An 11,848-nucleotide genomic window follows, 5' to 3' on the forward strand; every position below is an offset into this window, starting at 1 on the left:
TGGACATAAGAATTGTAAAATTCCGAAAAAATGAAAAAGTTTTTTAAGTGAATGGTATTTGAATATTAAAGTTGTATTTGGACATGATTGTAACTTGGAGCTGTTTTTGAATTTTTTTGAGTGATTTGAAGTGAAAATTTGAAAAATAACTTTTTGGATTTTTTAAATTTTAAAAAAAAAATTCGATGGATCTATTAGACAATTTTCCCGACGATGGATCTATTAGAAAATTTTCTTGAGGGATTTAAGTCTAAAGAAAAAGACAAAAAAAGATTTTCTTTTGTTAGGTAGTGTAGCAATTACCCCTTGATTTTTCTTTGTGCCTCGGTTCTTTTCCAAGGGTTTTGTTTGAATCGGGTGTAGTTAGTTTCTTTTTTTACTTTTTTTAGGAATAGGAGCCATTGCGCTATGTTTTGAATTGAAGCAATATCTCTTGACTTTGTTATGCCTTGAAAATAGTGAGTACTTTGATTGTGACGCTGAGGCTCAGTTTTTGACTCTTGTATAAGTACCTTAATTGTATGATCTTAACTTTGCTTAACTGCTTTGACTAGAGTGTCTTGATGAATCCAATCCTGAGTGAGTTATGTGTCATGTGTGTGTGAGATTTGGGTGTTATTCTGTGCATTGCAGTTGATGCCTAGAACTTGCCCCGTGTGTTTGAAAAGCGAAATAGTAGTTTTGTTCAGTCTTGAAAGTGATATAGACGTTTCTTTGTTGAGCCAGATATGTATATTTTACCCGCCTAATTGTTATATATCGTAGTTAACCCATTTGAGTCTGTATTATCCTGTTTCTTTGGCAACCACATTACAAGCCTTACCCATTTGTTTGAATTAACCATCTATTTGAACAGTTTCCTCTCATGAGCACTTGAATTGTTATGAACTTTATAAAAGTTAAAGTGTGGGGTGGTTGGTTTGACTTTTGAGTGGAACCAATAAAATAAGGAGAAATGTGTACTATTTTGAAAAAGTAAGGGCCACTTAAATTGAAAAAGAAAGAAAAGGAAAAAATAGTTGTATTGCTGTGAAAAAAAATATTCCTTGATAAGTGGTGACTCTTGATGTAATTGTGCTTAAAGAAGTATGGGTAATATACATTGATGTGAAGGTGGAGTTTGGTTTGACATAAGTATGAGGTTTGAATGTTAAAGTATATGTAGTAAAGTGCTTAGAGAGGTGTAGTCACTCTTATATCTAAATGTATCCTACCCGTCCCGCAGCCTACATTACAACCAAATAAAGTCCTACTTGATCCTAGACTGAATGAGCTCGATTAGTAGAGTAGTACACTACGGGTAAGCCTATGGTGCATCTTTTGTGGCATATGAATGTTATTTTTGAGAGTGAGTGAATTCTTTCTATCTTGAGTTCCTAAGTGCTCTTAAATTTTATTGTGTGGAACTACTCTCTTTTGTGTGTGAGGGCACTTGATTCATAAAGGAAAGGTAATGTCAGTGACCTCTATGTTAGAGTAAGTGCGTGAGTTGTGAATAATCTGCGGTACTTGTAAGTCAAATCTTGAGGTGAAGATGTTACGCTTTTGTGCTTAGTCTATTTTAAGTATTCTTGGTGTGATGAGTTAGGAGAATTGTTTAAAAAGGTCGTGTCTATATAAAGTGTAGTTTGATTGTTCGAGGACGAGCAATGGTTTAAGTGTGGGTGTTGATGATAGGCTATAGTTACGTATTTTAGTCACTTATTACACTCTAATTTACGGCACTTTAACTGAGTTTGAGCTTTAATTTCTAGTGTTTTGCACTAATTGTGTATTTTATGCCTTGTAGGAGTGATTCCGAGCTATGTAGATATTATGGAATGAATTCAAGTGATTTGGAGCTTTGAAGTCTGAGTAAAAGCCCAAGGAATAAAGCCGGGATCGTGTTCAGGGATCAATGGATGATAGTTAAGAACGAAACGGAGAATCGAACGGGCATACGGCGCATTGTCTAGTAAAATGCACATAACTTTTCGCTTAGAACTCCGTTTGGGCTCCACAATATATCGTTGGAAAGCTATTTGAAAGTGCTACAACTTTCATGTTTTGAATTTTTGCGAATTCTCAATACCGCGGCGCATTATGCGGCGCGCCGCGCCTGTGGAAATTCCCTGCAGCCTGTCAGAATCAGCTCTCTGAACTTCCCCACAAGCACACCGCGTGGCGCGTCACTCCATGCGGCGCGCTTGTGCAAATTTTACAGATCCAGAGTCCTATTTCTCGCAGGAAAAGGTGTTTCATCTGGGCCCGACCCTATTTGGTATAAATACATGTATAAACTCTATTTTGAGCAAGGGGGATATACTTTTGACATAATTTAGACCTAAGGAGGCTAAGGAGACCGGGGATTCGACCTAAGGAGGCAAGAACACACTAGGAGCAAGGCGAAGAATTCTTCTACGAGTTTTCACTTCCTTCTTCCTATTTTCATTATTGGTTATGAATTCTACTATTGTAGTTATGCATACTATTATGAATAGCTAATTTGTTATCTAGGGTTTTGATGGAACCTATTGGAGGATGATTTCCTGTTACGTTAATATAGATTTACTGTAGTATTTTTTCTATTTGTTCAACTACGTTATTATTATGGTTGGTTGAAGAGCTCTCAATATACTATGCCTATTAAGTGTGTATTACTCGGGAGAGAGTGCATATTTAGGTAGTTGTTGAACAACATCACTCCTAACGTATATGATGGATCAATAAGGAGGGTTTAAAGGTGGGATTAGGGATAACGAAACCTTGGGTGCGATCCGAGTGAGCTGTACTTAATGCCAGCTAGCGTAATTCGGGAAAATATATCTAGTAAATTGTGGTAATTACTCGGGAGAGAGTTACAACACTCAGAGCGCTCATGATCGGTAGAGAATACTTAGGCGAAATTATAGAAGATATAGCGGGAAATCATAACTCTAGACCTCCTTAATCTTGTCTCTAATCCTTAGTATCTTTAGTTGTTAATTTACTATTTTAATTTGTTAGTTAATTAGTTAAACACAAGAATCTTAATATCCATAAGTTAGGAATTGTTCAAGCTTGTCTTCTTGGTGATATTGAACAGCTGTAGCTAAGCCTTAGTTCTCTGTGGGATTCGACTCCGGACTTGTAAACCGGATTATATTTGCAACGACCGCTTAGTCCTTTTTATAAGGCATAGTTGGGCGTGATCACCGAACCTCGTTAAATCTTGTGTTGATTTTTCTTCTCTTTTTGCTTTGTGTGTAATTGTGTGGTAGTTAACCCACGATATTCCGCAATAATTAGTATCAGAGCAAGGTTCGGGTTTCTACATATAATCTAGGGTTAAGATGTCTTCGTCATCTTCAACAAAGTACGAAGTAGAGAAATTTGACGGGGGTTCTAGTTTCAGTCTATGGAATTTTAGGATGAAATCGTCCCTGGTGTTACAAAGGTTATGGAAAGCAATTGATGAGGATTTTCTTGAAGAGATGAAAGAGACAGAGAAGGCAGACCTGAAGGATAGGGCTTTGAGTGCGATCTTCATGAGCGTTACAGATAGCGTTCTTTGGGAAATTGCTGAAGAAACTTCTGCAGCAACGGCATGGAAGAAGTTGGAAGATCTGTATTCTAAGAAATCACTGATATTTTTCTACCTGAAAAAAGAGGTTATACAATCTCTGTATGAATGAAGATACACTTGTTAAAACTCACATTGATGAGTTTAATTCAATTATAATGGACCTGAAGAATGTGGATATCAAAATTGAGTGTGAGGATCAGGCCTTGATTATGTTATGTTCTTTACCACCGTCTTATGATATTTTTGCCAATACGCTGCTATATGGGAAAGACAGCATTTCTCTGGAAGAGGGTATTGTGATTAAAGGAAGAACACAACAAAGGACTTTAATAGGAAAAAGTCAACCGCCAGATCGAAGTCTAGAGCAAGGAAACAATACTGTTATGAGTGCGGGGAGCAAGGTCACTACAAGAGAGATTGTCCTAATCTGAAGGAGAAAAGAGAGAAGCAGAAAATAGATAATTCGGCAAATGTTGTTGACACTGGCAATAATTCTGATGATAGTGACTATGTAGGGAAGTCTGTGCCATGAGTTCTAGTCATGGGCAGAATTCTTGGGTTCTTGATTCTGGTGCTACTTTCCACATGTGTCCACACAAGAATTGGTTTACAACTTACAAGCAAATGAGTGGGACTGTCTATATGGGAGATGATAATCCATTACCAGTAGAGGGGGTTGGTAACATCAAATTGAGAATGTTCGATGGAATTATCAGAAACATTGAGTGTTGGCATGTTCCTCGGATAAAGATAAATTTGATTTCTCTATCGACTTTGGATGATCAAGGGTATAAATTTCACTCTGAGAATGGAATACTTAAAGTGTGTAAAGGCTCTATGGTACTCATGTAGGGTAAACTACATTCTAAATTGTACCATCTTCAGGCCAGTGTAGTTGAAGGGGAAGCTGCTGTAGCTTCTGGGAAAAGTGATCTGAATCAGTCTCAGTTGTGGCACTTGCGACTTGGCCATATGAGTGATAATGGATTGTCTTTCTTGAGTAAGCAGAATTTGCTGAATGGGTACAAAAATCAAGTTTTGAATTTTTGTGAGCATTGTATGTTTGGTAAACAGACAAGGGTGAAGTTCATCAAGAAGGCCGAGCACAAGACCAGAGACAAGTTAGATTATATACACTCTGACTTGTGGGGTCCAAACAGAGTTCCCTCCAAGAGTGGTGCCAGGTATTTTATGACTTTGATTAATGATTACTCAAGGATGGTGTGGGAATATTTTCTGAAAATAAAAGATGAGGCATTTTCGACATTTGTTAAATGGAAGACGATGGTTGAGAGGCAGACGGAAAGAAAAGTTAAGTGTCTTCAAACTGACAATGAGTTGGAATTTTGCCATGCTGAGTTCGATAATTTCTGCAGCAGAAAGGGCATAGTGAGACACCGCACTTGTGTCGGAACACCAAAAAAAATGGTGTTGCAGAACGTATAAATAGAACGCTTTGTGATAGGTCATGAAGCATGCTTTCACACTCATGTGTTAGCAAAGATTTTTGGGCTGAAGCAATCAATACAGTTTGTTATGGTCAACAGATCTCCATCCACAGCTATTGAGTTCAAAACTCCTCTTGAGGTATGGTCCAATTTGCCTGCTGATTATTCAAATTTAAGGATATTTGGTTGTCCTGCTTATGCTCATGTGAGGGACGGAAAACTTGAGCCGAGGGCAAATAAGTGCATATTTCTAGGGTATGCAACTAGAGTGAAAGGTTATAGGTAGTGGTGCACAGATCAAAAGACTCCAGGGCTAATTATCAGTAGGGATGTAAGATTCAATGAATCTGCCTCACTGGACAGTCAGAGGGAGAAGGCAATAGCAGAAACAAATCGTGGTGTCAGTGACCGCATAGAGCTAGAAATTGAATCTCCACTAGCTCAGCCCAGTAGTTCTAAAGTAGAGGAAGTGGAGGAGGTGCAAAATATTGATCAAGATGATAATGTTGATGCACAACTACAACCATATAGCATTGCCACAGGCAGGGAGAAGAGAGTGATCAACCGACCGCAAAGGTTTGCAAACGTAGTTGATGGGAATCTTCTTGGATATACGAATCCAGTGGGATTTGCTTTGGGAGTTGCAGAGACCGTTGATGCATTTGAGTGTTATAGCTACTCAGAAGCTATTCAGAGTACAGAACCAAATCGACGGATTAGTGCTATGGCTAAAGAGATTGAGTCTCTTAACAAGTTTAGGTGTTGCCTAGACTTGGTTGATGTGTGCGGTAATGGATAGAGCCCTTGTGAGGGCTGAGGGCAAGGTAGAGAGACGTTGTTCCTGTTGATGAAGAGAATTCAAGCCAAGGGGAAGATTTGTTATTTGTGGCTTGAATTAATTCCTTGTATTTATAGGAAACCCATAGTCCCTATAGGTTTAGGAAAAACCATTGCCCTAATAGATTTGGGAAAGGAAAACTCATAGTCCTTGTCAAATTGGGAAACCTTTCTCTTATATGTTTGGGACCTTTTGGGATCTATATAGAGGGGTTGTAGTTGGAGATTCTAAAGATTGTATTGTGCTTTTCTTCTCATTCATAGTGGAAAACTCTCTCTGCTTTTGCTCCGAGGATTAGGCTTAGCCGAACATCGTTAAATCTTATGTTGATTTTTCTTCTCTATTTGCTTTGTGTGTGATTGTGTGCTACTTAACCCACGATATTTCGCAACAGTTAATAATTTCGTATATTTGAATAATTTAAATATATTTTGAAGTGAAAATTTTCTTGATCCACTTAGGACATTCAATCTTTGAATTTTAAAGCAATATTCTAATGCCCTAAAGCTTGAACCGGACTTCCAATACTGACTGCTCCACCTCAGATTAACCCCTCTCTCTCTCTCTCTCCCCCCTAGATTTAAACCCAAGAATTTTCTGTTCATGGGTATCTTTAATCTTGATCAAAGAATTTGCTCTAATCATTTAGTTATTGCGTGATTTCCTTAGTATTAAACATGATACGCGAAGCTTGTTACCCTAAATTTAACTTGTTAAATGGCTACAAAATATTCGTTTTAAATTTGGTAGTTCATGACATTGACTGCTAGTAATATTATGTCTGATGCTTTCCTATACCTTTTTTAAGCATCGAACGAGAGTCTCATTTTTAGAACGAACAATTATTAACGTTTTGGTTTAATTTGTTCTCTCTCTTTTTTTTCTTTTCTGCTCGAGACTGAAAAATCAGTTTCATCAATCACAATCACAATCACAAGTATAGTTGGTAAAATATAACTTTAAAGAGTAATACCGAAATTACCGAACCACACAAACCAAAACTAAAAGGTAGAAAACCAAACCATATCGAACTTATTTCGGTATGGTATTGTCATAACATTTTGAAAACCGAAAATACCCCACCGAAATCTTTCAAAACCATACCAAACCGGCCAATGAATAAAGATTGAAATTGCAGGTATGCAGATAAGGCTTGAGCAGTTATGCCTTCAGGTAACCCTCTTCATCCAAGTATGAGATCACTGTATCAGCCAAATCATTAGGAGAATCAAATAGCCCTCGGTTCTGATGTAAAACTATCTGCACGTCGGAAAAAATACAAGACCCCATGTAAGTAACATGAGCTTTGAGGAGGATGGATTATATCCTCTTTAAGCAAGCATGACGCAATCAAATGAATATCCAAAGATAGTTGAGACTAACACAACTTAGAGATTGGAGGATTGCAATTACTTGTATCAATGACTTATACGGGCTGATCCTAAATTTGTTACAGTAGGTCAAATCATGTAGTTTAAAAATGCTGATAATCTGAAACAAGGCGACTGCAGAATCTAGGAAAACAATCAATCCCCTTATGTACAGCATGTTAAGCAAGAACAGACTTGACCTTACCTCGGAATTTAGGGGTGGCTCGTATGGATCATCAATACCGGTAAAACCTGCAAGGTACCAAGTAAAATGTTAGTAAATAACGTGACGTTTTAGGTGAAATAAAAATCTAAAAAATAAAACCAGCAGAAAGATGAGATACACAAAGAAGATGGGTAGGGGTGTAAACTTAGTGCATACAAGTGTTGCTCGCCCAACTTGTCCAAGGTTGGGAGGGTTGGTTGGTATTCAAGCCATCTAAAAGTTTGGTCTATATAGGCTATCTAGATTGCAAAATTTACCCACAAAAATGTGACAAAAAATAGAAAAGAAATTGACGGTTTGATTTCACATTTCTCTCTATAAAGATTGGGAACTCATTGCAAAGAAGATTGCTTATATAAGCAATGTGAGAGCACCTTCTGAAGTTAGAACTCCTCTACAGCAATATAACTTCTGAGAATATTTCTTTGTAGTAAGTTTCTAGTATGGTTTTCTAGTGTTTGTACCTGGATAGCTAGTTATGTTTGACTTAGTAAGTTTCTAGTATGGTTTTCTAGTGTTTGTACCTGGATAGCTAGTTATTTTTGACTAAGCTATGGATTTGTAACTGATTACTGGTGATTAATTAAAAAATTTAATTACCCAAAAAAATGTTGATTGTAGTTTGACTTGGTAATTAGACAAATTATAAGAAAAACAAACCCATAAAAAATGGTTGAGTTGGTCGGGTTGGAAATGACCCATTGTTTAGGGTAAATTAACCCACACCAACTTTGGGCATATTGCCTCATGACTTCATTGAAATTTGATCCAATTTGCCCATTTAACATCCCTAAAGAAGAGTCTTTTGCCTGCAGCAACAGGGCCAAAAATGTTCAAGCCAGGCAACTTGATATTGAGGAAAGCAGATCATCAGAACTACCCTGTTGATAACTTCGGAATTTCAACTGACCACCCTCATCCATCAACATTGTAATAAAGCTTTCTGATATAACATCCTAACTCACAAAAACAAAGAAAAGAGAGATCGAGAAAACAGACAATACCTTTTATCTTCCCCGCTCGAGCAAGTTTGTACAATCCCTTAGGATCCCTTGCCTCACATACATGCAGAGGAACATCCATGAACACCTAAAAAAGTTATCCAACTCAATCAGCTAATAATATGTGCCAAGCAGCAACGGCTCAGTGGAGAAGCTAATCCTTTGAGAACCATTTCCCATCACAAACCTCAATGAAATCCCCTTCTGCCAGTAAAGCGCGACAGGCATCTCGCTCCTTCCTGTAGGGAGAAATCAAACTGGCAATGCAAATAACTCCAGCATCCGCAAAAAGCTTTGCCACCTCCCCTATTTATAGGCATTTGGAATTGTTAGGTTTCCAGGAGAATAAATGAGAGGGCTTCTGGAAATATTTGCAAAGCAAAGACCAAAAAAGAAGGCAACCTATACGTCTTATATTTTCTGCTCGGTCTTCTGCTCTGAAACTAAGATCACGATTCAGGCCATGGCGAACATTATCACCATCAAGGATATAGGTGAGTTTTCCTCTAGCATGTAAGCCACGACCTAGAGCACATGCCAAAGTGCTCTTCCCTGAAATTAAGTTGAATGTATAAAAAAGTGTGTTTGTGTGTGTTTGTGTGTGTGTGTGTGTGTGTGTGTGAGAGAGAGAGAGAGAGAGAGAGAGAGAGCTCATAGACTGAAGGCCTTAGAAAAGAAATTGGAAATAAGAGTAGCGAAGAGGACAGCAGTACCTGATGCTAAATAATATGTAGTATCTTGAAAAAAACTAATCAACGTTAAGAGAAGAAATAACTGTTCATACTAAAATGTTCTGCCACAATCATTCTTAGGTGCTTCCAAATCAAGGCAAACTCATAGAGTATCTTGCAATAGCGTGTCGACTAATATGTTCATTTCAGTTTAGCAGTATGATTGACACTGCATTTGAAATGAAATCAAGTGCAATGTTTGAGGCTGACAGAGTAGACAGCCTTTTCCGGTATATTACTCTACCTCCAGGTTCCCCTGATGAATAGTGTCAAACTAATGACGACTGTGCTTCTTAACCAGTATTTTGTGTTCATCGAGCAGACCTACTAATAGGACTCAGAGAGAAAGGTAATGCTGCAAGTACACTCGAGATTATCTTATCGTTTCTTAATATCATAGTTCAATTAACTCAACTTGATAGAATAACCAATCTGCCAAAAGAAAAGGGTAAAGTAAAGGCCTTATTCTGATTTGGATTTTTGGCTATTCTGCTCTTGGTAGGATTGATGTCATCTTTTCTGAAGGAAGATTGAATCCCATAAATCATACAAAAGGCATCTAGCTTTACAAGAAGAGTATTTAATGAAAACTTTCATACTTCATAGGGTAGTTTCCTATTGCCCTATAAAAGCACAAATTTGGCGAAGGCTGCTAGCACCGAGTTGTTCTCCTTCGATATTCGTAATAAGTAATCATGTGATGTGAAAACCATTTAAGCAACTGTTGCTATTGTGCATTATTGAGCAAAGATATGCATGCAAAGCCTGAGTTCTAATCAGAACAGTACCCAAAAATTTAGGAAATGGTTGTAATAGTAATACATGATAGAAACAACATCTGGCAAGAGAGTAACAGAAAGAGAGAGAAGAGAGAAAAAGATTGAGAGCTAATATGAGGCTTCTGGCATTTCAAACTAACCTGAACCACTGAGGCCAGTTATCCATATAACACAACCCCGTTGCTGAAGCAACTCCTCTCTGTCACATTTCTCTACAGTACATTTGTGCCAGACAATGTTTGTTGAATTCCCAATTGTAGACATTTGAGGTATACTGTCACCTAGTTAGATGATTGTCGGATTAGTAACTAAATTTTCGTGAAGCCAAAATTACATCCACTAGAAATAAGAAATAAGAAGTCATAATAGGGTGTAAATAAAGACGGACTAATCCCTCGTCCTTTTTCATGTACACTCAGAAATAAGCCACGACTTAGGGAAAAAACAAATTATTACGTCCACTAGAAATAAGAACTAAGAAGTCATAATTCGTTGAAAAATTATACTGTGCAAATAGGGGAAAAACGATTTTTTGGTTATATATAAGCTGTTGAATCCTCTTGACATAAGAGAGATCTAGTGAAGTGGCAAACGGGGTTCAAAAATTGCTACTTTAAAATCCTCTTGTATAAATTCGTGGCTGCAGTCAGATAAAATATAAATTAATTAGAAGCACCGACTTAGATTAAAACTGTGGCCTAAATTCAAGGAAGTCACAAGTTCACAACAAGCAAATGACAATAATGAGTCCAGGAGTCAACTTTTCACATTGATTTAGCATAATATAAAACAACACAGCAATCTAAACTACCACAAAAATGAACATTTGAATTCTAAGTTTCAGTATTTCCTTACTAAGCAGAATTATTAAGCATAAAAAGGTAAGGAAACAAATCGAGAGAAAAAAAAAAGAAAAAAAGAAAAAGAGGCCTACCATGGCAATCATTTATAGGCATATCGTCATTGGAATCACATCCTGTTCGATGAACATTTTCAGCTTTTCCGTTGACATGAGCCTTTCTAGAAGCTTCGATCGCTCTTAAAGGCGCTACGAAGCTCGTTTTGACCTCGGTACTGCTGAGGCCGAACAATTTATCTCTGCTATTACATGCCGGTAGCTTTTGAAACCCTAACTTTCCCGACGACGGCTCCGGGAGATCAAATTCCGGCGAGGTTCGATAAATCGATGAACATTTTCCAATTGTAGTCATTTTGAATCGCAATGACCGAACTATCATTTCTTCGCAATAATAAACAACAAGATGTACACTTATAATAACAATAAATACATAAAAAAAAATTACTATTGAGTAAAAATGAAGATAAGGAAAAAAATTATTAATTAGCCCATATGTACAGAGACGCGAGAGGGAGGCATGGGGAAATGAAAATGTAAGTTGGTGGTGTTAGAAATACGTCGAGGCGGCGAGATTCACGGCGGATTTATGGTGCTGGTGGTGATTTATGGTGGTGGTGAATGGTGGCGATCCATTTCCATTTATATGTGGTAAACAGGTTTGGTTTCTGGGCAAAGCAGAAAATGGTGATAGCCAGAGGATCTCCCTTTAAAATGTGGAATTAAGGTTGAAAGGTACAGGATATACATCGGACATGTAGCATGGCACGAGGGACGCGTTTACATAGAATATAAAGCAGATTTAACATTTTAAACGAGCGATCACGAAGTTCAACATGTATACACTCATATTATAAAAAGTTTAAACGAATAAATCTTAACTTCATTCGTTAAATAGTTTTTTAGGAATAAGAGGGTGTTTGAATTGGTTTTTAAGAGCTTTTAAATTCTTTTTAGCTTTTTTTAGTGTTTGGTAAAATTAAAAAGTGTTTAAAATAAGTTAAAAACTGCTTAAAACAAGCCAAAAGTAATAATATGGGCAATCCCAACTTTTT

At 37.3% G+C, this 11,848-nt stretch overlaps 1 protein-coding gene across 2 annotated transcripts; it reads right to left on the minus strand.

Moving 5' to 3' along the window:
• Positions 1-6,755: 6,755 nt before the first annotated feature.
• Positions 6,756-11,583, minus strand: LOC109240268 (adenylyl-sulfate kinase 3-like). Of its 2 annotated transcripts, XM_019406900.1 has the most exons (7): positions 10,872-11,580; positions 10,078-10,218; positions 8,830-8,979; positions 8,615-8,733; positions 8,431-8,515; positions 7,406-7,452; positions 6,756-7,090 (listed from the first exon to the last, which is right to left on the minus strand). In XM_019406900.1, exons 1-7 carry the CDS (start codon positions 11,173-11,175, stop codon positions 6,992-6,994), a joined length of 945 nt encoding a protein of 314 aa, XP_019262445.1. In that variant the 5' UTR covers positions 11,176-11,580; the 3' UTR covers positions 6,756-6,991. The 2 variants fall into 2 exon arrangements, with proteins under 2 accessions (XP_019262445.1, XP_019262446.1); XM_019406901.1 differs by lacking the exon at positions 8,830-8,979 and having other exon boundaries at positions 10,872-11,583.
• Between the last annotated feature and the right edge of the window lie 265 nt (positions 11,584-11,848).

Source organism: Nicotiana attenuata, unplaced genomic scaffold, assembly GCF_001879085.1.
Source record: "Nicotiana attenuata strain UT unplaced genomic scaffold, NIATTr2, whole genome shotgun sequence".
NCBI lineage: Eukaryota > Viridiplantae > Streptophyta > Magnoliopsida > Solanales > Solanaceae > Nicotiana > Nicotiana attenuata.

What these genes read in the sequence shown, in the direction of transcription:
- LOC109240268 (XM_019406900.1), bottom strand. Translation starts at nt 11,175, where the DNA reads ATGATAGTTCGGTCATTGCGATTCAAAATGACTACAATTGGAAAATGT. An exon ending in AACTGGCCTCAGTGGTTCAG is followed by an intron (nt 8,980 to 10,077) that starts GTTAGTTTGAAA and finishes ACTTAATTTCAG; the next exon opens with GGAAGAGCACTTTGGCATGT. An exon ending in AGCCACCCCTAAATTCCGAG is followed by an intron (nt 7,091 to 7,405) that starts GTAAGGTCAAGT and finishes TCCGACGTGCAG; the next exon opens with ATAGTTTTACATCAGAACCG.